The sequence below is a fragment of the Semicossyphus pulcher genome, unplaced genomic scaffold (assembly GCF_022749685.1).
Source record: "Semicossyphus pulcher isolate SPU_LCO1_2020_fin unplaced genomic scaffold, fSemPul1.0.p SCAF_3, whole genome shotgun sequence".
NCBI classification, from domain to species: Eukaryota; Metazoa; Chordata; class Actinopteri; order Labriformes; family Labridae; genus Semicossyphus; species Semicossyphus pulcher.
In genome coordinates this window covers 10,210,826-10,236,943 of record NW_027211704.1, presented here as the reverse complement: position 1 = coordinate 10,236,943, position 26,118 = coordinate 10,210,826, and the positions used below count along the sequence as shown (strand labels likewise).

The 26,118-nt window shown below is 42.4% G+C and overlaps 1 protein-coding gene across 1 annotated transcript in view; it reads left to right on the top strand.

Moving 5' to 3' along the window:
• ptprt (protein tyrosine phosphatase receptor type T) overlaps positions 1 to 26,118 on the top strand; it is a 331,706-nt gene that overhangs the window by 187,639 nt on the left and 117,949 nt on the right. Inside the window, exons 15-16 of the mRNA XM_069679080.1 lie at positions 8,673 to 8,709; positions 12,454 to 12,510. Coding sequence (XP_069535181.1) covers positions 8,673 to 8,709; positions 12,454 to 12,510 — 94 coding nt within the window. The remainder of the gene's footprint in view (positions 1 to 8,672; positions 8,710 to 12,453; positions 12,511 to 26,118) is intronic.

Here is a 26,118-nt window from a genome sequence, read left to right as displayed (position 1 = left end):
CTAAAAGTCTTCACCCTGGCCGGAGTTTTACGAAAGATCCGTTTCAGTGACCTAAAACGGCGTTTGTGTGTGTGGACGAAAGGTCAAAATGCAGAAAAAAAAGGTTTTGTAGACATGGCCTAAGACTGAGCCCAGACACCCTGCAGAGGAAACTCATTTCGGCCGCTTGTATCCGCAACCTCATTCTTTCAGTCACTACCCAAAGCTCATGACTGTAGGCGAGGGTTGGCACGCAGATTGACTGGTAAATCGAGAGCTTTGCCTTCAGGCTCAGCTCCCTCTTCACCAAAACGGTCCGGTACAACGCCCGCATTACTGCTGATTCTGCACCAAACCCTCTGTAAATCTCACAATCTATTTTACCATCAATGTGAACACGACCCAGAGATACTTAAACTCCTTCACTTGACCCTCCCCACCTGGAGGGAGCAATCCAGCTTGTTCTGGCAGGGAGCGATGGCCTCAGACTTAGACTTGTAGGTGCTGACTTTCATCCCAATCGCTTCACACTCCGCTACAAAGAACCCCAATGCTTGAAAATGACTTAATTACCGATCTTAATATTTGCTTGTCAAGGTTTAAATCCATGTTGACTGTGTGAAGTAGATTTGATGCAAACTGTGTCAAGGTGAGACACCTTTGGAAGAAAGCTGGGTGTATATATATATAACGCTGCCTCTAAAAGGCCATCCTCTCTAAAAGAGGTGAAAAAAACCACAAGGCCAAAGCGTACTTTCTCTACAAAGGACAGTCTTTCTGTCTTTTCCTGCTCACTTTACAGGAAAATCAAGGGTCAGGGTCAGGGTCAGATATTCAACAGCTGGTTTGATTGTCAACCTGGTTGAAAGCGACATTTCCTTTCACACAGAGCGATTATAAAGGTTTAGCATCAGTTCTTGCTTTATGGTTTGAAAGACGCTCTGGCTAAAGAGAACCGGCCTGAGCATCTATAGAGGCCAGCTGACTCTGAAAAGACCGCAGAGCTTCGTCTGTGCACAAAGACAAATGTCAGCATTTGAATAATTCATGCTCTAAATTCAATCTCTTCATTATATACTGTCGCAGGGAGGATATGTGGAAGTGATATTTTGTCAATCAAGGATTTAAGTTATCTGCGCTGCTCACAAAGTCCTGTAATTTGTTTAATTTCTCTGCTGTCAGTCACTCTGTGAGTAGGTGTCACACGTTGGATGTCTCATGTATTGGAGCGAAGCTGCTCATTTACATTTTAGAGGACTTGGCTGGTTTGTTGTAGTTTGATCCCATGGATGAAAGTCTCTTCCTCATTCTCCGCCTGTCTTGGATAATCCGTCTATTTTTTTTCTTTTCCCCCCTCTGAGCTCCACCTGTCCATCAAGGGAAGCGTCTTTCCTCCCTCTTTCTCTTTCATTTTCAGTCGCTTTCTTTCTCTTGAGAACATTTAGAAGAAACTGTTCTCTCGATCCACCCACTCTGCGTCTCTTTACTGCTCGCTGCTGTTTCCTCTGTCTCTCTAATAGGAAGAAAAATACATCCCACTTCATTTTTTCTCTAAATTATGTCATCCTTTGTTTTTCCCTTTTTCCCATTCTGTGTTTCTTCAATCTTCCCCTCCCACTCTTTCCTTCTCCAGCCCCCCCCATCTTCATCCAAGCAATGCATGCTTCTTTCACTCCTTTATCCTACACCTTCTCTTCCATCCACCCTCATTCTCTTTAGTCGACCTTTTCTTTGTGACTCTTCAGTTTGCAGTCTCTTTTAACCTCCCACCTTGTCTATTTTGCTCTCCTCCCTCTTTTTCTTCTTCTTTCCAATCATTCTCATCTTATCTTTCTCTTTCTTTCCTTTTCTTTCTTTCTTCCTTTCATCCCTCTTTGTCCTTAATGTGTTGTCTTTGCCCCCAGTTCTTCCTATAGCCTCTCCTCACTCCCAACCTGTCAAATACCGAAGCTTGGTCAGTGGCTCATTGCCTCAGTATATGACCCTGTAGGTACCCTTGTAGCATCATTTCTGAACGCCTGGGTTGGCGGTTGGGGTCAATGAATGGGCCAAACAAACATGAAGAATTAATCTAAAAAAACAAGCTTTCCTACTGGTCAAAAAACCTGCCATCACGTTTCATCAAGTTTTTGCTTAATGGTAAAGTCTTCAATCGGCATTCAGACCCGGGTCAAATGACTCTGCAGTAGACCCGGGTAATTATCGCCTTGGCTCCGATCATCATTGATGGGAACACAAAACCCGGGTCGACACGCTAAACTCTGCCCTCTTTCCGGCGCAATGCTATGCTCCGTCGGTAACTTCTGTGACTCTATTGTTACACATTTGTCGGCGCCAAGTTTGATACACAGACTGTTACTGACTCTGTCTCCGGCGCATTGATGACGTCAGGCGGTGACGCAGCAGAAAAGAGACCGAAAGGAGTATACTCCACTGGTGGTGGGTAAAGAAGTCGGTTTTCTCGGGTCTAAAAACACGGCGTCAACGTGCTAAATTTAGGTAGGAAAGGGGTATGACCTCTGTAAGGTTAAAGTCTTACCTGACATTGCATAATGTTATTGCTAACTGGACTTCAGAGCCCTGCATCTGCAAAAATTGGGCCACTGACACTTTTTCAAACTCTGCACTCCTTTTCCCTTTCCCTTCCTTTTCCTGCTTTTCCTTTAACAAGTCTCCATCTCACTCTCTCCCTCCCTCTCTCTCCCCCTCTGGGGTGACATCGGTCTTATGCCAGTCTCTTGTCTCCCATCATTGTGCCAATTAGTCGACGCTTTGCACATTAAAACTGCTCACCAACGGCAATCTTGATTCCTCCCTCAGTGTCATGTGATGCCGCACGCACACACACACACACACACACACACACACACACACACACACACACACACACACACACATTAAAGGCAAGCACACACACAGACAAGACTTAAGTGCCCTGGGGCTGTAAGTAAGAGAAGTAAGAGCAAGACTGATGGGGGACTTAGGGATGAGGAACGACAGAGAGAGAGGGAATAAAAGTCTAAAAAAGAGTGAAAGAGATATAAAGAAGATGTAATACTGGAGGCAATGATGGACGCCGTCAGGGCTAAAGAGGGACTGTGGGAGAGGAGAGAGGAAGATTTGGAGAACACGGTTTGCAGAGTGACACAAACCCAGGAAAGGAAAGATTACAGTGGATAAAGAAACAGGGTTAATGCTGCAGAATACAACATTTTAGAGAGGAACGTCCCTTCCTGTTTCACTGGTACAAAGCCGCAGGCCTGCAGAGCATTGCATTCATATAATGTAATACACAGCTGCAATTATAGTCCGATCTTTTCATGTCCTAATGATGGAGCCGTGATACCATAAGCCTTTATTTACACATTTACGCAGTGTGTGATTTCCTGCCAGATATGCAGCTGCAGCTGTGTTGTTCAGTCTGAATTATTGTGTTTAACGTATTTATGTAATATTATAGTTTGCTCTGAGTTTGCTTATCATGCTGCTTTGCTGCCAGTGGACTTGTAAATGGACTGTACTTTTCTAGTCTTTGCGACCGCTCAGAGCTGCTTTTACACTACATGTCACACACACAGTCACACACTGATGGCAGAGGCTGCTACGCAAAGTGCCCAACTGTCAATCAGTCATTACATTCATACATGACGGCTATGCCGCCGGGAGCAATTTGGGGTTCTTCACTTCGACATGTAGACTCAGGGAGCTCCGGGTCGAACCTCCGACCTTCCGATTGAAAGAGAACCGACTCTACCACTGAGCCACAGCCGCCCCACTTGTCTTTGTGTGGGTTAGTGATGCAAGACACAGACCTTTGGTCCTTTTAAAGAATGGTTTCCCCACTTTGGTGCAGAGAAATCAGCCTGCATCGAGCCCTGACTTCTAACCTCACCCGACACCTCAGGGATGAGCTGGAGCGCTGACTGCTTGCCGGGCCTCTTCACCCGGAATGATTGGGAGCAAATCTCTGCAGCCAGGTTCTAGATACATATGTCGACATACTCTGAACCTCCATCAGTCTACCTTTGTCTTGCATGCTGTAGCGAGCGTGTCCTTATGAGGCAAAGAAGGCAAACTGGGGATATGAGAGGGAGAGTGACGGGTTAAAAGAGGTATAAAGTGGAGGAAACTAAAGCAAAAACAAGGTTGACTTGGCTTTTCAAAACACGCGGACACAGTTGCAGGGAGCAATCGCTTACACACTCAAGGTAGATAAAAGCATCAGTTAAATGGATAAAATACAGGATGTGAAATTCAGGGATGAAGAGGCAGACGGACAAGGAAGCTGGGAGATTGAAGGAGGAGGCCAAAAAGACACAGACAAGTGCAAAAAAAGGGAAGTGATGAGAAAAGTGAGTTTAGAGAAAAGGTAGAATTTGTCGGAGGAGAAACACAGAGGAGGAGGAGGAGGAGGAGAAATGGGGCGAGAAATGGCATGAAACAAAAGGAAGCGAAGGCACACTAGGAAAAAAAAAACATGCCCTCCTGCACTGTGCAAAATGCATCCACACACCTTTTTTTGACAAGTAAAAAGCCTCGGGGGTTGGCCAAGGTACTCTGACAATCAACGTCATTCACACACGCACACACACACGTGTAGCCTCAGGGTGCAGATTTTAGAGGTTTTACAGGAGAATTCACTCAAAGGTCCCTTCTAGTACTGCTCAGACTGATAGAAGCAACATTAAATCATATATGCAATAATAACAACAGGCCAAAAGAAACAGTGAATTACACCTGAGTTTAAGATGATTGCCCATAAAGGAGAGAGTTTTCTTTAACTGAATAATATCATTTTAAACATTATTAATTACTATTTTAAACATGAGTGGAGTCGACACTTCACCATCGGCCTACAAGGTCTAATACCTGACGGAAACATTAACCACCTACGTCAGCATCCAGGGCTCGTTCTGCCTTCAGAGCTGCACAGCCAAAGTCCCTGCACATGCTCAGTCTTCTTTATTCTTCTTCTGTGGGGAATGTTTCTGCTCTCTTTACGATGTCTCTGAACCTTCTTGTTAACATCACACAGCCCATAAAGCACCGTGTTCAGTGTTGCCAGACTAAAAATACAGTCCTATCGTACTGCTGCTTTAAAATGATCGTATTTTACCAAAAACTATCGTACATATGTTATTACCCTTCAAAATAAAAGCACCATATCTACACTGGTTAGTGAAGAGAAGCCTCAGAGCGCCCCACTGTGTGCACATTCACTTGACAACTTGGTGCAGAGAGAGCCAGCGGGTCTGTGATGGAAGTTTATGAGGCTCAACATGACAGAACTCCTGAAACTCTAAGCTGTGTCACACGCTCGGTGCCGTTTTTGAAATAGCCGGGGAAGCTGCTTCTGAGCCGCGCTCGTGCAGAGATCCTATGAGTGACAGATGCATCACTGAACTGTTAAAGTGGGTATCTTTGAAAGTGCGTACATTTGGGAGTTATTGATCGTACATCGTACAGAGGGCAAAATTATCGTACAAATACGATAGTTATCGTACATCTGGCGACATTGACTGTGTTTATGATTTTTGTAATTTTATGAAATGATGTCTTCAATTTTTATATTTCCAACATGAACAAATACCAAGGTCCACACAGTTGAAGCCTGAAGGTCCGCTGTTGGTGGTATACAAATATATGTGTGTGTGCGCGTGTGTTTGTGTGTGTGGGTCAAGAGTTTTTGGTAGCAGAATGAGCCGTTAGCAAAATCGAAGTTTTTGAAAAACAGATATATTGAGGAAGAAGACTGTAAGAAAAAGTTCCAGAATAAACTTCCTGTGCTGCTGGAGAACCCCTTCAGCCAATCACAGCATCCAGAAGTCAAACAGGAACACACATGGTTGGAAATCCTGCCCGTCAGTCTGAACACTGACCCATCCAACTCCCTGAGAAAGTCGGAGAGATGGATGGATGGATACGTGTGTAGAGAGAGAGAGAGAGAGGGCTCACCCACACAGCAGCTGCATCTCCAGTACACACTTAGTATTCTGCTCAGGCTCCACAAAGTTAGCTACTACACACAGACAAACACACACACTGTGTCTCCAGTGTCTGCACCGTAAACAGCTCCCCCCTCCACCTCGTCTCGCAGCCTCTCTGGATAGAGGCAGGGCAATAAATTGGCCTTACATTTATTAACTTTGCTTCTTGCAGCCTCCTGAGGTTTAGCCCATTAGCATGAGCGAAGACGAGGCAGCGCTTCTATTCAGAGCGACTGTGAATCCAGAGCAGCCCGCTCTCTAAATGCAGCGTAAATAGGAACGATGGGGCCAATATCTTCAGACACAAGTCACTGGTGCTCGGGGAACGGATCTTATTCCCATGGCGACTATTTGTTGGAGATACACCGCACTTAGGATGGGGAGCTCTCTGCTTATGAGAGGCAAAACTAAGATGGATTTGAGTGGAGAGTGCGATAAGAACTTTCTGCAGTCAGACCAGCAGACGTGCTTTTAGGATACAACAATTACCAAATGAATACATATGCAAAATTCAGCTGTTTTTACACAGCATCTTAAATTATGTCAGAAGTACAAAACACTGTTAACATGTAGGTGCCTACAATCAAATGATGCATACATGCACAAAGACCAATGAGACAATTGGATAAAGAAGACAATAACGCAGATAGACAGCCATTCATTCATTCAGACTGACAGAACAAAGACAGAGATGTAGTAGAAGCAGGTGTGTTTAGTCTTGTGGAGAGACCCAGCTGAGAGGCTCGCACCATCCATCATCCGCTAACATTCATCATCCCTGCTCTTTAACGTCACGAGCCCACTCCGAGCGCACGCAAAGGCAACTAATGACAACTTTCACATAATGCAGCCACTATGTTTTAGAAAGACTGAATATTAAACGTTATTTTGCCTCTGCACAATCTTTCTCCGTCATATTCTGACAGTGTGATGCCTGCAGGTAGGTGTCACACTGCAGCGACACTCCTAATCAATCACAGTGATAAGTTTTGAGCATTGCAAGATGATTTTCAGGCCGCATTGTCCGAATATGATGGACATTGTGCTGTGGATTTATTTGTGTATTCCTTAGAAAACACGCAGACTGAAATGGAGCTGGTGTAGTTTTCAAAATCTGAAGTCAGGAAGAGTCACACGTAAGGCTGCAGTAGGTAAGGTGGAGAAGAGAGCGGACTTTGCTTCAACATTTGAAACATTACAACCTCCAGGTCCCTCCCCCTCTCTCTCCACGGCGCTCAGTCCTGCCTCCAAAGCCCTCCTCGCAGAGGTGGCTATCATGCACGCGCAGGCTAGTAACCACGGCAACTGAAGAAGCCTGGTATACAATATGGCGGACACACTGGTAAAAACGTGAAATGACAACAACCGCAGCTGTTGTATTACAACCAACATTGTCGAAGCAGATACACATCAAACCAGCGGAAATCTGTGTTTTTACTGTGAACAGTAAAACTGTTTGGCAAAACCACCAGCACTGAGTTCGCTAGCTGATGTTGTGAACATTTAGCCGTGAGAGCGCAGGCACACATAACTATCAGGAGGAAATCAGAAACGGTAACACTGTCTGTACATATTTTCAGCCACACCACCATGAAACGACACTAAACAGCAGCCGCATTGGGAACAAGCTAACGTTAGCCCGACTGCAACACCAACGTAACACAACGTCATAGTAACCGCAGACATCTAAACAATGTGGAGACATTTTTTGAAAACAAAGTTTACCTGTCTAGCAGATGTTTACTCTGGTTTTGGTTTTGTCTCGGCCCGACTCTTTCTCTTTAGCTTGCTTTTCCTAATTTTTCTTCTTTGGTGTAACGGTCTTTGTAGTGTAAGCCGTAGTTGGCGGAGGAGGGACTGACTGACGCTGACTGCTCGGCTCTGATTGGTTGTTGTGTTTCGGGAGCGGTGGATTCTTACAAATGCCATTAGGAGCAGTAGGAGGAGCCAGAGGATTATGATTTTTTCACAGATTATCTCTCTCATGTAGTACTGCATGTTTAAAGTGACAGTTTGAGCAAATATGACAAAAAGTTAGTTTTAATAATGTTACCTGCAAGAGCTTTAAGTATTTGTTCTTTGACTGATCAAGGCAATAAAAAGGTAAAGTTTGGTGTCTAAGAAGGTGTTGGATTCACGACTTCTCTCTCGGAACATTATGGACATAAAATATTTAAACTCAAAAACAAGTAATTTTCATTTCTTTCAGATTTCAGTTATCAGATATGTTGGGGGTGGTTTTCTTCGAATGCGTAAGTGACAGGCCTCCGTGTCGGCAGCTGCTGCCGTTATATGTGAAGAAGACAAATGGGCCAACATGTGAAGGAGGACAATCTCGGTATGAAAAGTAGGTTAGAGAAGTACACTTACTGGTGACAGCACTTTATGGAGGGAAGAAAAGAGAGAAAAGAAAAGGATCTGTGAAGGAAAGAGAATAAAGAAAAGCCTCTCCAGGTGACAGCCCATCAGGAGGAGACTGGCAGGAGCCATGTAGGAGAACTGGATAGAAAGAACGTCAGTGGAGTAGCACAAGACAGTTTGGAGAGATGTTGTGACCTGCCCTTGTGAATTGTACCATTCAGGAATAAGAATGGGCTGTTATACTCGTTTTAAATTGAATGTGTGAGTGTGTTTGACAGATTTGTCCCCAGCATTTGTTACCAAGAGTGACCTTCAGTATTTTTTTCTTTCTCCTTTTCTCTACAGGAAACAAAAATCAACTGTGTCCGCCTGGCTAACAAAGGTATGAGCACCCTTCCACTGATACTCACAGTGTATTATACCTTAACTTCTTAGTGTAGTCTATGAAGCATAGTGTGAATACATGACCCCCTAGTACAGCGTAAGATGAACACACACACACGCGGTAACGCACACACACTATAGAAAGAGAAGAACCCACTACCTTTAGCCCAGGCGACCCCACATCCTAACCACGTTATCCTGCATGATTTCGTCGCATAGCATCCTCTCTTCATCTCCTCTCTCCTCTTTTATTACACTCTTCTGTCTCACATTCTCCCTCTTTTTCCTCCTCTCTCTCCGCTCTCTCTTTTTCCATTTCATCCTGCATCCATGTTGCTCATCAGTGTACAAAGTGGAACATCAGGGCCATTACACACCGATTGACCGCCTTCATTAAACCCGACGGTTGGAGGCTAAAGCGTTAGCCCCAGAGCCCATTTCATCCTATTCTGTTTTGCTTTCCCCATGTCTCCCATCTTTATTTGCTGCTCATCTCCTGCAAACACACCCATTTGTGTGCCAGGCAATGTGCTTTGAAAGCTTTTCAGCTCGCCATTGATTTCCTCACCTCGTCTCTTTTTCTATTTTATTTTTTCATCTGCATCAAACATTGATTTGATTTTTCCGCATCCTATTTCTCTATCCTCTGTCTCTCTCGCTCTTTTATTATTTCTCGTCTGCATCGGGCATTTATTGCTCATTTGTGCACATTTTTCTCCTTTGTGTCATTCTTTTTTCTGTCTCGATCCATTTCCAAGTTTTATTTTGAGTGGAGAGTCCTGTGGGTGGAGGTCTACAGTACGTAGACGCTGCTCTCTGTCTGTCCGTCTGCATGTGTGTGTGCGTGTGCTTGGGAAAAGACATGCTTTTAACTTTGTGGCTGTCTTTCAAAACAAACAAAATGCAAATATTTTGAAATGTGTCGAGTCGTCAGTGCTCCCAAAAGAAACTTAAAGTCTTCTTGGCGTATACTTGTTGAAAGTTTTGGATGTGTGGGCAGTTTTCGGAGGCAATGCAGATGGCTAATTTTGCAAATGCCTATGACTAATTTATTCACGATACCTGCTTTCCTCTCTCTATAGTACTAAATGCCACTTGTCTGATTCAGTTGTTCTAATCAGTGGAATCAGCTGGTGTACTTTTTGAAAGGAAACCTGCAGATAGTAATCCGGGGCAGAGTTAAGTTTCACAATCATCTGTAAGAGGCAGAGGGTCCGATTCACGGTTTTCTTAATGGATGAAGCCAAAGAACCACGTTTCTGGACAAGCTTTAAAAGTTTTCAGGAGTAAAGAGCTGATATATAATAATGATGCCTAGTGCTCCTGCAACTCACTGGAAAAACAGAATATATAGGTTTACTAGGATGACCATCCAGTGCCCTTAAGGTTTGCTTAGACCCAATCTCCAATCCCATTGGCTATAGTCTGAGACGATACAGCCTCTGGGGACAGCGGTGAACGTGCCGGGCGGCAAGCGATAAACGACTTCCGCATGCTGCATCGTTACAAAAGAGAACCCGTTTTCTTGTGATTTACGTGTCATCAACGGGTCTCACCTTTGCCAAAATTTCAACATCATGATGCAGATTTGTAAGAAGTCAAACTTCAAGCTTTGTCAGGTCTGTCCTCAAGAGGAGAAGAAAACTTAAAATGCTCGTTTGTTGAACGAAAGTCGGATCGATCTGATGCATTCGAGGAAGTCGGTAAATCTGAACACTGAACGGCTTTCGTGACACAGCGTCAAGGGAATTCATCTCAAGTTAAATTTTGTATCCAGAACAGATTGTTAGCTGTTAGCATGTAGATGTTTATAGAGATAAATAAGAAGCTAAATCATCGTCAGATGGCGCTGATGAGAGTCGGGATGGCATTACGGCGGATTTTGTCCACCTGCTTTTGCTCTCCTCACGGACTGTTTTTTTTGCATACACCGCAGCCAGCTGATACGCGATTGGTCAGTATTATTCGGACTACGAGCGTAGTTCAAACGGAAACCAGAACACTTGCTTTCCTGGAAATCCACGTCCCTGCCTACAGATTCTGCATAGTAGAATCTGTAAATAGAGATTAGTTTAGACCAAAAGCAAAGCAAATTTAAGCTACCTAACAATGCAAATCTTTGCAGGTGAAGCAAATCACATGAATATGCAAAACTTCTGTTATTTAGTTTTACGTGCAAGTCGAAAACCTGCTGTGTCGCTGAAGTCAGTCAGTGTTGAGATTCTCTGATATCCTGAGATTGCATCAGAAAGGGTCGACCCAAACTCCATTAAAAAAACTGGCATTTTAAAAGTTCTTTGCTACACAGTTGGGTATGAATTTAATAAAAAAAAGCATACAGCTTTACTTTTGACAGTTTTGCATCATAGTGTAGTAACTATTACGATCCAATCTCAGCTAAATGTGTACATTTTGGTTTCTGACACTCAGCGGAGACAGATGGACAGGCGCTCCACAGCTGAAACAGAACGCCAGTAGCTGGTGTCCATCAGATAAATCCTGATACTGATCCTAGCTAACAGCTCATCGCACTGGTCAGCCTCAAGTAGCTGGAAGCAGCAGGAGAGTTCATCCAGACACAGTTCCCAGAGAAGGAGGGGGCATTAACCGAGCTGTGTGCATGCTCCAGATGATGTCCAGGCATGACTGGGTTTCGTTTCAGACACATCTCGAGGAGCGGATATTTGCTGGTTATCTGTTTAACCAATGCATTTAACTGGCTTGTGGTCTGTACACACAATTAGCTAGCTACTCGCTGTAGCTAAATTAGCCAGATGCTTGTGCCAGTCCTAGGTGTGATATCAGTGGGTATGAGGACATGTTGCTTACCATAAAGGAGATGCTCCTGTTTGGCGTATAAGAGAGTATTACTAATGCGATCTTGTGGGTTGGAGGACTGTAAAACCTGGTTCTTTGGCTCGGCCATCTGATGTTACATTCAGCCAGTACGATTACCGCTTGACTCTGCCTCTGAGATATGTAGATTAGAAATACTTAAACATTAACCTCTGTTGGCTCACGGTTGTTAGAAAGCCATCCATAACGTAAAATCTGCAGCGGAACTGTTAGCCACCTCATTGCCTCCACTTAAATACTGTTAATAACGGTATCTATCATCTTGAACAATAAGGAAAGTACTTCCTGACCTCTGGGTGAACTTAATCCCTGCAGCAGCACCCGGAGGTCAGATTGTGTCTTTGCACCAATTTTTTGCCACGCCACAAAGTTCATACTTCTTTTTTTTTTTCTTTCAACCACCACTTCATTTATTTTCTCCTTCATTTCCAAGTCCCTTTATTTTGATTAACCCTTCAAGCCAAGTTAACGTTAACCCCCAGCACCCCATCTGCATTCACTGACTCACTGTTTGGTAAAAGACATCCTCACCAGCAGCACATACGTTAGGCCTCCTCCAGGTAATGGGCTAGTGGAGACGCCCGTTGACACTTACTTCCTGGCAATAAGACACGAGTCATGAGCCAGTTCACATCTTGAGTGCCAGTTGTCCTACTGATCTTACTGTTCTAGTGCTATCTCTCACCACTGTAATTTCTTTCCTCTAAGACAGATTGAAAACCAGGGAGATGTAAACCTTGATGAAATGGATAAAGAAATCTATACGTCTTTTTTTCTTAGACTTTTTTCTTCTTTCTTTTTCCTTTTTTTGTTGTTGTTTGTTTTCTCTCTTCCCTCTCTCTCTCTCTCATGCTGTCCGGCGGGGATGTGCGGCCCTTGGCCTTAGTGGTAATAGGTAGGGGACAAATAACAACGCCGTACATTCTAGTCATCCCAAGCGAAGGTGATTATTGCTTTATAGGCAGAATATTTTCTTCCCTATGTTATATTTTTTCATCACAGTACAACCATGAACACAACAAAACCCCTGTTTCATTTTGGTTGTCCCGTGCCCCCTCTCCTTCTCCTCCTGACTGTTTTCTAGACTTTTTCTCAGTTTTTTTACTCTTTGGTTTTTGTCTTTCCTTCTCATCGCCATCTTACTGCATTTGTTTGCATGTCTGCTCCGCTTCGAGTGTCGCTGGCTGTGTTTGAACCTCTTCTCTCTGTCCTGCATCCACACACACACACACACATACACAGCAGTGAATCCATCCTGCTTCCATGTGCAGTCTATACATTGGGACAGCAAGCTATCGTTAGGCTTTGTCTTGTCTGTTAATCTACAGTGAGATTCATAAATCAACAATAAATCAGGTTGAGGACTTAGAATTGTTGTTTAAAGCCAAGTTCTTACTTTGAACAGCCAAAGTTCAGAGGTTAAAAGAAGGTCTATGCAACAAGTTTGAAATTACAAATCCCTCAAACCTAATCATAGTGTATGATGGTGTTTCTGTAGGATATATTTGCTGTTTTAAAGCCTATTTTATCTCCTTTATCCACACTGTAGTCTTAGAATAATATGCACAAACCCTGCTGAAACATCTGTTTAAATGCAATATTTGCAAATATTGTGTCCAAATTCAGAATTTATTCTTAATTTTGTGGAAGTGATTGAAGAGGCGTTTGTTTTCGGCCACTGTACACTCACACTTTCAGTCCCTGGAATGTGTTGTGTCCATGAACATACCTTTATATCACGTTCCACTCACATACCAAGCAACGCATCAAGACGTTGTGAAAGAAGACCAAGAACTGAATCAACCGCCTAATGTTATATTTCTATGTTTAACTTAAAAGAAGTGGCCTTGCATTTCTTACACGAGAAGAATCAGCGGATAGCTTTCAACAAACTGAAAATTACAGTTAAAAAGTCCTTCCAGGATTTTTGCAGCATTTTCTGATTGTTGGGGCCAAAAAAAGCCAAATTTCACAGCAGATTTTTTAAAAGGTTGCAATTTTGTTGAGGTTTTTTCCCCCCTCTTTAACACATCACACATCCACTGTGAGCAACTGGGACGTACACTCGAATAAAGCCTCAAGCTGTTTGTCTCCTGACGCACTGACACTTGCCCTGAAATGTGCAAATTACAATGTTGTCCATATGTGCAAAGGAGAGTCTATATCTACATCTAATTAGTAGGCTAACAGATTTCAGCACAGACACATGGAAAATGATCACAACACGACGTCATTATTATCATGGTTCGTTTTAGGCCGGTTTAGGACGCTCGCGAAAGACAGACGATCACACCAGAGCTTCAATAGAACGGATCAGCTGTCTGCTTCACAGCAATATAAGCGCATCTCTAACACGTAGCATTCCAGAAAGTAAAAGATTCCCTCCAATGTCTATAAAACATCACAGGCCTCAGGGGATCGATATTTGAATATCAAAGAGGTGAGTTTGGTGCCTTAAGTGACTAGGATGATTGGTCAAATATGCGGAAAAGTTGCGGCCAAAATTGCAAGGTCGGGAAACAGTTGCAGCAATTGTTTGAATTTGCGTGAATTCGCAGGAACGCAACTCCCAGGAGGGACTGCTTAAACAATTTCATGTGTTTGTGTCCCGTGCAGCGCAGTTCTTTAGAATCAAACCGTCCGCATGCACCTAAACATGAACACATTGTAATGCACGTGAGATGTTACAGCAGAATAAGAATGTCTTTCAGCGATGCAACAATCTAAATGTTGACTTGAACAATGGGGACACAACAGGGAATCAGTCAACAGCGAGCGCGGTGTAAAACTGCTGTCACAGTTCTTTGTCAGGAATATGAGATGACTCCACATGAATACAATAACACTTATTGTCCTGAGGGAAATCGAGGTTTCAAGGCCCGGCACAAAGAATTATGCATATCATGCACAACAGCGGACAGCAGTGAAATCCTAAATTGAATAAATATGGATTGTATTCATATGAAGTGTGGTTATTACCTCAAAGCAGCCTGGGTACATTAAAGCGGCATTTCATTCCAACGCTGAACACCGTACACTTACTTTTTAACACTTATTATTCAAATTATACACAAAAAAACACGTCATACATTATTCTTAATATGTATTAAAGGAATAAATCAGTGCATTCCTTGTGTTCAGTGATTCTACCGTGATTAATCAACTACAGTACAATATGAATATACAACTAAGGGAAACACAAGCACAGTTTGATATGTATTGTTTCAACCTCAGCATTATACTTCTCTAAGCATTCACATTGGATTTGAATATGATGTTAATGCTCAAACATTCATTTTTTAACAGTGAAAGTAGAAGTGGCTAAAGCTTAATTTTCTCTTCTTCTCCCACCACATCTGACATCCAGAGTTAAATAGGTAATCACTAGCTTTAGAAATATAAAATATAGCTGTAAAGTATTAATTCCAGTGGCTGATGACAGCCTGTTCCCTGCGTGTGTCAAATACGGCAGCTCTGTAAGCGGCCCAACGCTTCAAAATATGAAGTAACAGGAACCCCTGTGGCGCCATTTTCTCAAGCTTATTGTTCTGATGTGCCGTTGGGTGGTGCAGACGTCTGCTTGGACTGGCGACTCGGGGCAATGGATGCGTCAAAAAACCAACAGTCAATGTTGACTTCTTTGAGGAAGCAAAGCGACTGCTTCCTAGAGACTGACAGGAGAGTGAGTGACTGTGTTACTGACAAACAGAAAGAAGGTCTCCCCGTCAGGGGCGGAGCCAGACATTTATAACTGGGGTGGCCTAAGTGGGGCACTGACTTTTGCAGGGGTGGATTTTATTTACCCTAACCCTAACCCTAGTCATATCTACTTTGACTACTAACATACTAACACAAGTATCTTAAAGATGTTATATTCCTGTGTATATTTTTTAACTTTAAAATGTAACATAACAGAGTGGAGACATATAAATCTTCTTAGCTTCAACTTTTAAGGACTCAAAAAGAAGATGTACGTCCAGAGTCACAATTTAAAGTACTAAACAAAGGAAATGTGCCACATTGTAATGCAAAGAAAGCTACGAGCAGCCTGTTACAACACAGCCCAAACAGTTGATTTTAACACAAGTCCCGCCTTTGACAAGGCAAATAGCCAATCATAGTTTAGATTTTGGGGTGGCACCTTGCCACCCCTGGCCACCCCTCTGGATCCGCCCCTGCTGCCCGTTAGCAGAGCTGTCATAGAGCTGTTTCAGGTTACTGCTCTATAAATCGTCCTCACTCACCTCAAATTTGACAATATAATCTATAATCTAAACTATAATCTAAAAAAAAAAAAAAGTCTTAAATCCACAAACAGGTCTTGAAAAGAGAGGTCGACTTATAATCAGGGTTGTATTATATTCGGATCAGTACAGTACGTTAAAAATCTGTTAGGTCTGTTCATTATGTATTGTGTGTGAGTTGCATTATTTTCAATGTAGGTTAGCGGTCATTTAAACCCAATTTGTTTTCTGTTTTCAAACCAAACCAAGTCAGTTTGGTGCTGTAATAAAATCAAACTGTGACTGCAAAATACAAAGTTTGTTGTATTATAGTTTGAAGTCAAAATGTTGTATCTGAACTTAAAAGACATTCTCTTTAGTGAAAGAGAAAAGGTGGCATACACTTTAGCTTGTGTTAACGAAGAGTACCACTTGCAGCTAACAATGGCATGATGGGTAATGAAGTTCTACAAACATAACGTAAGGCATCTGGCCTCTAAATTATCTCCTGTACTTATCACTTCACCAAACTTATTTTAACTCAATCCTTCTTAAATTTACTGTTTCACATGAACTACCAACTTATTAGCATATTAACTTATTAGCCTAACCCTTGTAAATACACCAAATAAAGTCACAACACAAAACTAATAAATGGCAAGCTTTATTTTGAAAGTCTTATTGGATGTTGCTGATGTCTTATTGTTAAATTGAACAAGGAGCCTTAATCGTGAAAGCGGGTCCTTGAGTGTTACCTTGGTCGTCATGTTTTGAAGAGTTAGGACTCAGCTGATGTGTTGGTACAGTTTGTATTAAGAATAGAGTTACATATTTGAAGCCACTTTTTAACAGACTCATTTGAATGTGAAATGAACATAGATCTTGTTTTATTTCACATAGTCTCTTGACAACCCGTTACCACACAAACTACAGGGAGCTGATTTTCCTGCTGATGCCTCTTTGTGCTTTGCTTTCAACGTAAAGCTGAAAGCATGCATTAATAATTTGGACTTCCGCATTAGAGGTGTCTGCGCACCCTGCACACGTCTCAGTTCTGTATCACCGAACGCACCCGGGTCATCCAAACGCTGGTATTACATGTCAGCTTCAATTCTCATTCCCATTAGTCCAGAGGTCGATTATAATTGTCGGTGTACAGAGTCGTGTTGCAACTGACTCTGCCACTGTGCAATACTGATGCAACATGTGGCTTCTATCTGTGTATCGGTGAGTGTGCGTGACTAAACTGCAAACGCGGAAGGAATCATATCTGAATTATCTTCTTCATTGACCCACACTGCCTCACACGTACACACACAAGCCCACTCACAAACACAAGCACACATCTTTGCAACACATCCTCCTCCCATTTTCCTGTCATCAACAAGTGCTGCCTGCTCGCTGCTCAGTGAGTCAGTTTGCTCTCTGAATTTGCAACAGATTGAGTCAGATTGCTTAAAGGAAGATAAAACACTCCTCAGGGGTGTTTTTAGGTGGAAATCCGGCGATGATGTGACATTTTAAGGGCACAATACCAGTCAGCAAATGGATGAAATGCTGTTCATAAAGAGCAGGCAGGGTTTGACTGCAGCTACAGCTGACAGAGAAAGAAAAAGAATCCAGTGAGGCAAAGAGATGAAACCCAAGAGAGAAAAGATGATCAAAAACCAAGAGAGAAGAAGAGTGACAGAAAGCGACTGGAAGAAAGTCGGAGAAATGAAATCCACCAGCGGAGACGGGCTCAGGCTCAAGGATTCTTTTTGTGTTTGGCTGAAGCATTGTGCATGCAGACAGGTGTACCTGCCTCGCTCCCCAACACGCAGACAATGTGGCGAATTGTTGTCTTATGCCGAGTTCACCCTTCTCCTACTCTGCCATGAATTTTCCATCTGCTCCTCGGTAAAAACAGACAAAATGTTCAGTTGTCACTGCGTAAATCTGAAGGGCCGGGGCGTTAAGCACTCACAGGCATGTGGGGATAAAGAGGAGGAGACGGGAGGGAGAGACAACTAAGTGTGTGTGAAATAAAGAGAGGAAAAGTAAGAGGATAGATCCTATTTTAACACAAAGACTTTTATAAACTAGAACTAGGAGTGTTTGACGTCCTGTGCTGGAAACCATTTAAAGCTTTTATTCACTAAAATTAAAATCCCACCCACTGGATTTATGAGAAAGAAATGTTAATAATGTGACTTTTTCCAGTTGATTTGTCCTCCCAGTCCATGATGTTGCAGTTCCAATCGCCTTTTTGGTTCCAGGCTGTTTTACGTTATAATTTAAAGGCCTGACCTTGCTGCCAGCCTCCTCCTCCTGTGCCCGTCAGCTTACAAGCAGCTGTATACCAGCATGCACTCTGGCTGTGTTACCTTGTCAAAAACAAATTCCCTTCAAGGAGGAATTCAGAGTTTCTAGTGGAACACAATGTATTTGTGTGTCCCTGTAATCGATGTGTTCTTAGGCCGTGTTTCATTGCATTGGGATTGTTTTCAGGAAATGGGTACAGCAGGGGCATAAAGGAGCTGTCATGTAGTTGTCAAAGGATGTGGGTTGGACATGCAGTAAAATACATACACTATTATACACACGCACAACCATATAACCTTTAAAACACATACACACATTCACTCTGATATTATATTTATATTTGCAGTACCTTCACATTGCACAGGCTGATACAGTGCCAATGCCACTACCACGATGTGGTTGTTATTTGTTTTGTCCACTAGTGCCCTTTTCCAACAGCTAATGGGAAAAGTTACAATGAGGTCAAATGACTCTGCAGTAGACCCGGGTAATTATTGCCTTGGTTTCGATCAGCATTGATGGGAACACAAAACCTGTGTTGACACGCTAATCTCCGCCCCCTCTCCGGTGCGATGCTATGCTCCGTCGGTAAATTCTGCGACTCCTTGTCATCTCAGCTACAAATTCCGCCCGTCTCCGTCCGAGCAGCGCTCGAAAATCGTTCCAAATTTGTCGGCTCCGAGTTTAATAAACAGACTGAATGAGTAATAGACACAATAAAGACCTAACCACCGTAACATCTTCACCGTTTACTAACCCTGTTTCGGGCGCGTTTGTGACGTCAGACGGTGACGCAGCAGAAAAGAGACCAACAGGAGTATACTTCGCTGACAATGGGAAAAGAGACAATTGGCATCTATAAGCGGGTCCTCCTGGGGTGTTAATCTCGGTGGGAAAGGGGAATAGCATTTCCAACATTAGTCTACCTGTCAAAATGTGCAGTAAGCAAAGAGTTAGTTTGGCTTTCTTGCTAAGTAATACTTAAGCTTTACCCTTTGGCGACATTTTAAGTGAATGAAGACTGTTGTCACAGCCCAAGCTCAGACAGCTGGACAAAGAGGAACACCGCACAGCTTTAAAGTAATTTAAACAATCGTTCATTGAAACTAATTCAAAGACAGCCTAAGTAATGTGTCTGCAGTCTGTGAATCAGTGGTGACTGCAGTGATGAATGTATGCGTGGTGTTGTACAAGCAAAACAAAGTCAACAAACCAAAAGAGAGAGATTGAGGCTGAGCAGCAAGACATCAGGGTAACTAACTCCACCCATATCTACCTGCAAAGAAAAGAAACACAGGAGGAACACTGATGCAAGCTGGGTTTAAAGTTTAAAAGCCCAAACCGAAAAAAAAACGCTCCATATAAACAGCTCAATCAGAATGAACGGATTGAAATTTCAATTTGTTGCAGAGGGGTGGTTTAAACCTTTTCAAAAAGATAAGATAAGCTTTATTGATCCACCACAGGGGAGTCGTTACAGCAGCTCACAAAACAGACAAATTAAATAAATTACTCAATAAAAATAAACTAAAACTACAGGTGGCAATAAAAAGATTTCAAAAATATGACAATATAAATAATAATGGTAGCAAAATAATTAAAAATAAAAATAAATATGTACAACAATCAACAAAACAATCATATGAAAAATTGTACCATAAACGATTTGACCCGATTATGTCCTGACTGTGGCCTTCCATCTTGATGTCTTCACTTTAATTGGTCCACACAACTTAAAAGACCGAAAGTTTTGCTTCCATTCAAGATCGGTAAATTCCACCAGCACAACTCTTTCCCAACAATCTTTGCTGCGGACCTTCATCCAGCAATTTCTGGTCTTCTGCTCTTCAGAGGCGGCAGGGGGCAGTAATACGTTTATGCTTCGTCCTCTCCATTCCTTCCAGTAGCAGTAAGCATACGTTGGCATCACGCAGTTGCTTGTTTAACAGCAACACAACAACAGCAGCTACTGCGCTGAACAGACAATAGATCTCCATCTTGAGCCGATATAAAATGTGCCAAACCGAATGCATCATGTGCACATTTCACACAGTTGCGTCGCTGCATGTTAACACCAGATCGTAATGGATCACACCCCGAGTAAACAGTTGATCCGATCACACAATGGACAAATCCAAAAATCAACAAAATATAAAAACACAAGAAAAACATTTATTTGTAAAAATATTAAAAAAAACTGTGAAATTTCTCATTCATAGTGTCACCACAACAGTAAATCCTGGTGACAATGTTAAAAAAATAAATAGAAATTAAAACAATCGATTAAACATGTTTTATATTCAACACATGAAACTAGTTCCAACAGCTCTGATCAGACGACAGATGTAGACTCTCCAGTATTTACCCAAAGTTGCATATTATGTAATATTTTGGCAGTTAAAACACTTTATTTTGTTTGCAAATATTCATCAGTTTTATTAGTGGACAGTTTTATCATCATTATAGCACTCACACACACATTTTACAGTGTTTACTCCCACAAATCCAGGAAGCTCTGCAGATGATGCATTTAAGTCGTTTTAAAGCTCCAAAGTACTTAGTAAACCAGGTCCTGCTGACCTTAACACTAATGTCAACGTTAATGGAAACTGTGTGTGTGTGTGTGTGTGTGTGTGTGTGTGCGTGTGCGTGTGCGTATGTGTGCCAGAGATGGAGAGTGACTGAGGGGCATCCATTAGCATTGCCCATTGTTTACCAAGTTTTGGAGACTAAAGATATGTTAATCCATCATCATCTGGCCACACATACACATTCACACACATGCACACACACACAGCTAGACAGAGACAATGTTTCCAAAGGCAGCCACACACACACACACACACACACACACACCGAGCGCTGTGGCAGCATAGTTCAGATTAGTAATCCTGTTAAACACACTCAGCCATGCTAACGCTAATCCATAGAGGATGCTCCCTGCAGCTGCTGAAAGACAATGCAGGAAAAAAAAACCTTCATCAACTCTGATCTGAGACACACACACACACACTTACATGTGCTTTACATGTTTATTTTCACGCACACACAAATACTGCCAGAAATCCCAAATACTTTAACTAAACCTTTCAAGCATTACACACAAAGACACACAAAAATATAACCAAAAAGCACAAGACTAAAGAGGGGGGAAGTTAATTTGTACACACACACACACACACACACACACACGCACACGCACACACACACACAAATGCAGCATTTAATATGTGATTGGGCTCTGCTGCGGTGCGTTGGAAGCTAGCAGAATCAATCTTCTCTCCATTTGGATGAGATTATGTTTCTAATATCTCTGGTTTTACCCATAATTCCTCCCTGATAATTTTATCATGCTCACCAAGTAGGAAATAAAAAGAAAAAGTGCAGATAAATTTAGAAATGAAAAGGATATTACTCGAGTGCACACACACACATACACCCTCACCAAGTGTTTGTGAACACAAAGACATTCACGGTATTAAAGCCTTTGGGAGCAATCAGCAGCATCACCCGTCCTGTGTTGTCACAGTTATAATGACAATGTTACAATTTCATTGAGACGCTTTTGTCCATCTGAGAGTTAATACACCACAAGCAACGATCAACACAGGAGGGAACAAAGTCTGTAAGTGCCAACAAACAGCTTCAAGTGTGATCGGACACTGGTGCTGACAGGCAGCGCGCAGGGCGTTCATCATCAACAACATCAACAAGATCAGTGCTGGGTCTTTAGCTTCTTCTTAAAGGTCAAAGGGACTCTGCAGACCCAATGGAGTTTGGTAACTCGTTCCATCACCGGGGGACGACTGAGGAGAAGAGTCTAGTTAGACACTTAGGGCCCTGTTGTGATGGGAGTACCAGGCGCCTTTCAATGGCAGAGTGTAGTGGGCGGGACGGAGTGTAGACCTGGATGAGGGCGTTCAGGTAGGCAGGAGCCGTTTGTGTTGCTGTTTTGTAAGCGAGCAACAGGGTTTGGACCAGTTGCGCTGCTGAATGTGCATGTAGGAAGGCCTGCCAGTAGGGAGTTGCAGTAATCAATGGGCAATATCACGAGAGCCTGTACCAGCAGTTGTGTTGCATGCTCTGAAAGGTAGGGTCTGATCTTCCTGATGTTGTACAGGGCAAATCGACATGACAATTGAGGCCACCTGAACCTTAAAGGTGAGCTGGTCGTCAATCATGATGCCCAGGTTCTGGGCAGAATTAGTAGGTATGAGTTCAGTTTGTCCAAGCTGGATATTGATCTGTGGTTGCATAGAGGGACTGGCTGGGATGACAAGGATCTCAGTCTTGCATAGGTTCTTCTATGAAGGTAAGCGAGAGTTCACGTCTACCGTCACTTTGCCACCTTGGTTCGACTCTTCTATAGAAAACAGCTTTTTTCAACAGCAGCTCAAAAAGTGATTTGCATTGGGAAGTGGGCTTCACCTGCTGGCAAAAAACTGCCGTCTAACTGGCTGTTGTTTTATTTGTGCACAGCTCTAGGCTGTTTTATCTGTTCATATCAAGTAAAAACGTCCAACGTCATCACTGTTAATGACATAAATTTGAGTTAGTTCCCATATCAAGATCCGTTTATCTCCCAGTTTTACATATCACCATTGTTTCAGTAGAGTGAGAACATTAAAACAGTTCATCCATCCCAAAAACTCAGAAATCAGTGGTGTTAAACAAATAAGAAAACCCTAAAATGCAAGAAGAGTTCAAACTGTTCTTCCCTTGGCCACAAATATTCATTCCTAAGGCGCTATTATGAGATGCTTTTTTGGCAATTGGATGTGTCTGTGGATGCATCTTTGTACCAAATGCTTCAGTGTTGTAAGCATGTATTGTATACCATTGTTGTATCAAGAGCTAGAGAGTCACTGTCTGTTCACATCCCCTACAGCCACCGGTAACTGTTATTGTCCGAGCCACTGTATTCCCCGGGTAGGACAGCCTATCATCGTGAAGGCCAAGTGGTTGTGAATTCTGGCGTCTACAGACACGGTCCGAGCAGTTCTACCTCTCAGATTGATATTTCTTGTCTGTCTCCTGGGAGGAATTTTACAGGAAAAATAAAGAATTTAAGACCCTCTTCTGGCCATTAACGCACAGGTCAGCCCCCTCTCTCTGTCTAGACTCTTGTACAGCTCATGTACTGACTGGAAATGTTGCATTCAGCACACAGCTGATAAACGGCTTGGTTCTTTATGTAATGTAAGTAAACTATGAGGATTTGTACTTAAAGAAAGCAGGTTATATTTATTCTGTCTTACACCGATCAGCCATAACAATATGACCACTGACAGGTTGAGTGAATAACACTGATTATCTCGTTATGGCACCTGTCAGTGGGTGGATATGTTCGGCAGCAAGTGAACTTATTTGTCCTCGAAGGTCATGCGTTGGAAGCAGGAAAAATGGGCAAGTGTAGGGATGTGAGCGATCTCCAAACCTGCAGCTCTTGTGGGGTGTTCCCGGTCTGCAGTGGTCAGCACCTGCCTAAACATTGTTGCAGACCAAGTACACCCGTTCATGATAACAGTATTCCCTAATGGTATATTTACACATCCTTTCTCATCTAACTGGTTCGGGCCATTTATTTTGCCGTGCCTTAACTACATAGCCCATTATCCATCAATAAGGGCAAGTGTCCAAGAAGACCTCTCTTTCTTTGCGATGATGATGGAAAGTAATGATTTCTGGTCATTACTGAGACGTTTTGATCACTGGAGAATTAAAAATGGCTTTTACTTTATACATTTCCAAGATCAAAACGAAACCTTTTAGAGGATGTGTGATGTTTTTGGTACATAAACATTTTATATAAGAGTAAACCTCTTTACAGGAAAGCTCATTCAATATTATGGATATTTCTGGTTTTAAAGATGACGTTCAAAAACTAATAATATTCTGAATAAAGCCTCTACTTCTGCAAAAAGAGCAGATTCTAAACTTTATTTAAACAAATTTTTGAGTGAACAGATTGTAAAAAAATAAATATATAAATGGTTCAAGTTTCAATTAGACCATCTGTAGCTGATTTTAGTCCAAATAAGGGCCATAACAGCCGTTCAAACCAAAACCAATTCTTGTTAGCAATTGTATACAACTCAAAATAGTCGACCTATCAGCCTCCAGATGCTTTAACTCCATGTAGTCCATGTAAATATATCTATATTTTGTATCTTAACTTTTAGATTGGACGTTAAAATACTGGATACTGAACTTTGGTTACTGTTTATGCCGCAGCATTATGCGAGATCCTTCATCTGTGAATATTCACCTGGCCAAACACAGTGTTCAGGTACGAGGCCAGCTACTGTGCCAAGAACATAATACTCACACCACCTGCCAGCGCTGGTGAAAGACGGCTGGATGGATCCATGAATTGTTCATACTTAGGAGCCACCTGTTAGGCGACAGTGACTGTACAGTAATGAATGAGTTCAGGGCGTCCTCCATATTGTGTTTCCACCAGATGTCAATCAATCCTCTTTTGCTCTGCCGTTTTGCTTCAGCTCAACTTTTACCCCCGTGTGGGGACAGAGTCGTATTAGATCACTCCTCGCTGCGGTCAGAACCCTGTCAGACTCCGCCTGATTGGCCGGGCGGCTCCAGATTCGGCCAATCGCAATGTTAAATGGAGCTGAACCCGTCTCCAGATGGGGTCCTCTTCTGTTACATCATGAACTGTTGAACCCAATCAGCACGTGGGCTGCTGAAGTGTGAACAAATGGGGTTACGCTGTAATGTGTCAGCTGATACATATTGTGGATCACTCAGGGGGGGAAATTGAGGTTTAATACACCTGCGGGGTGATTACCAGGTTACAGACTACAGTGATGTATCTGAACCGTGTCTTGCATCATCGCTCGAGGCTCTCATGTTACTATAATGTGGTGACGGACACAGAGGAGCAGAAATTCAGACTTTAATACATCTGCGCTGGTTAAAGGGCCACAGGCTCACAGAGTGTCCTTCAAAGGTTATATCCTGATGATAGTGATGGAGGCAGGGTGGACAATCCTGTGTATGGCTCAAAAAATGAACAACATGTTCGATTGATGGCACCAGGTTGATAAAGATTCAGGTAATTAAATCAGCAAGTTCAGATGTTAGGAAATTCTACAGTATATTTGCAGGGTAATACAATGGAGTATTAGCTAAGTACATGTTCATTTAATTCTTAATTAGAATTTACTGTCATGTTTTTATATCAGTCAGTTCTCACTTCCTGTTTGTCAAATTTAGTGCCCTGATGCTTTCAAGTATCTTAGTTCTTAGTTTGTATCTCTATCTTTGTTTGTTGCGTGACTGTTGAGGTCAGATGACCAGTCATCTGTGGGAGATTGATTTCCAATTGAAGTTAAATTCATAAATAGGTCAAACAACTCACTTTTTTAGTGTGAGAGTCAACCTCTTTTTACATGTGCTGTTGCTTAACTATGTAACGTACCTGCGTTAGTTGCTAAATAAATGTTACTGTTTAATAAGAGTTAGTGAGTACAGCTTTGAGGGCCTGTGTCCACTAACGGCGTATTTCTCACCTTAAAACCGATGTTTTACCGACCACAACTCCGGCCCCACCTCAACCCCCCCACTTGACTCTTATCCAACCCCTCAGTCACTTAACATTACACAAATGTTAAGACTCTAATTCAGACTATATGCATTGACTTTTATATTGTCTCTACACTGCACTATTTTTAATTTTATACTCTTTAACTTTTTGCGCTCACCAATATCCTGCACATCTGTACAGTTTTCAAATACACCTATTGTACATATTTTGTTTTTTATATTTAAATTCTTCTTTTCTATTTTTATTTGTTAAGTCCATTGCTTATTTTTACGGCAGTTCTGTGTGAATTGTTCTGCGCCAAAACACAAAAACAAATTCCTTGTTTGTGTAAACCTACTTGGCAATAAACCCCGATTCTGATTCTGAGGTGAAGCTAATCCTTTCATATTTTCGAGGGTGTCTTTTGCAGGTGTAGAGCTGCTGCTGATGCCAGGACACGACTCCTTTCTCATCGTTT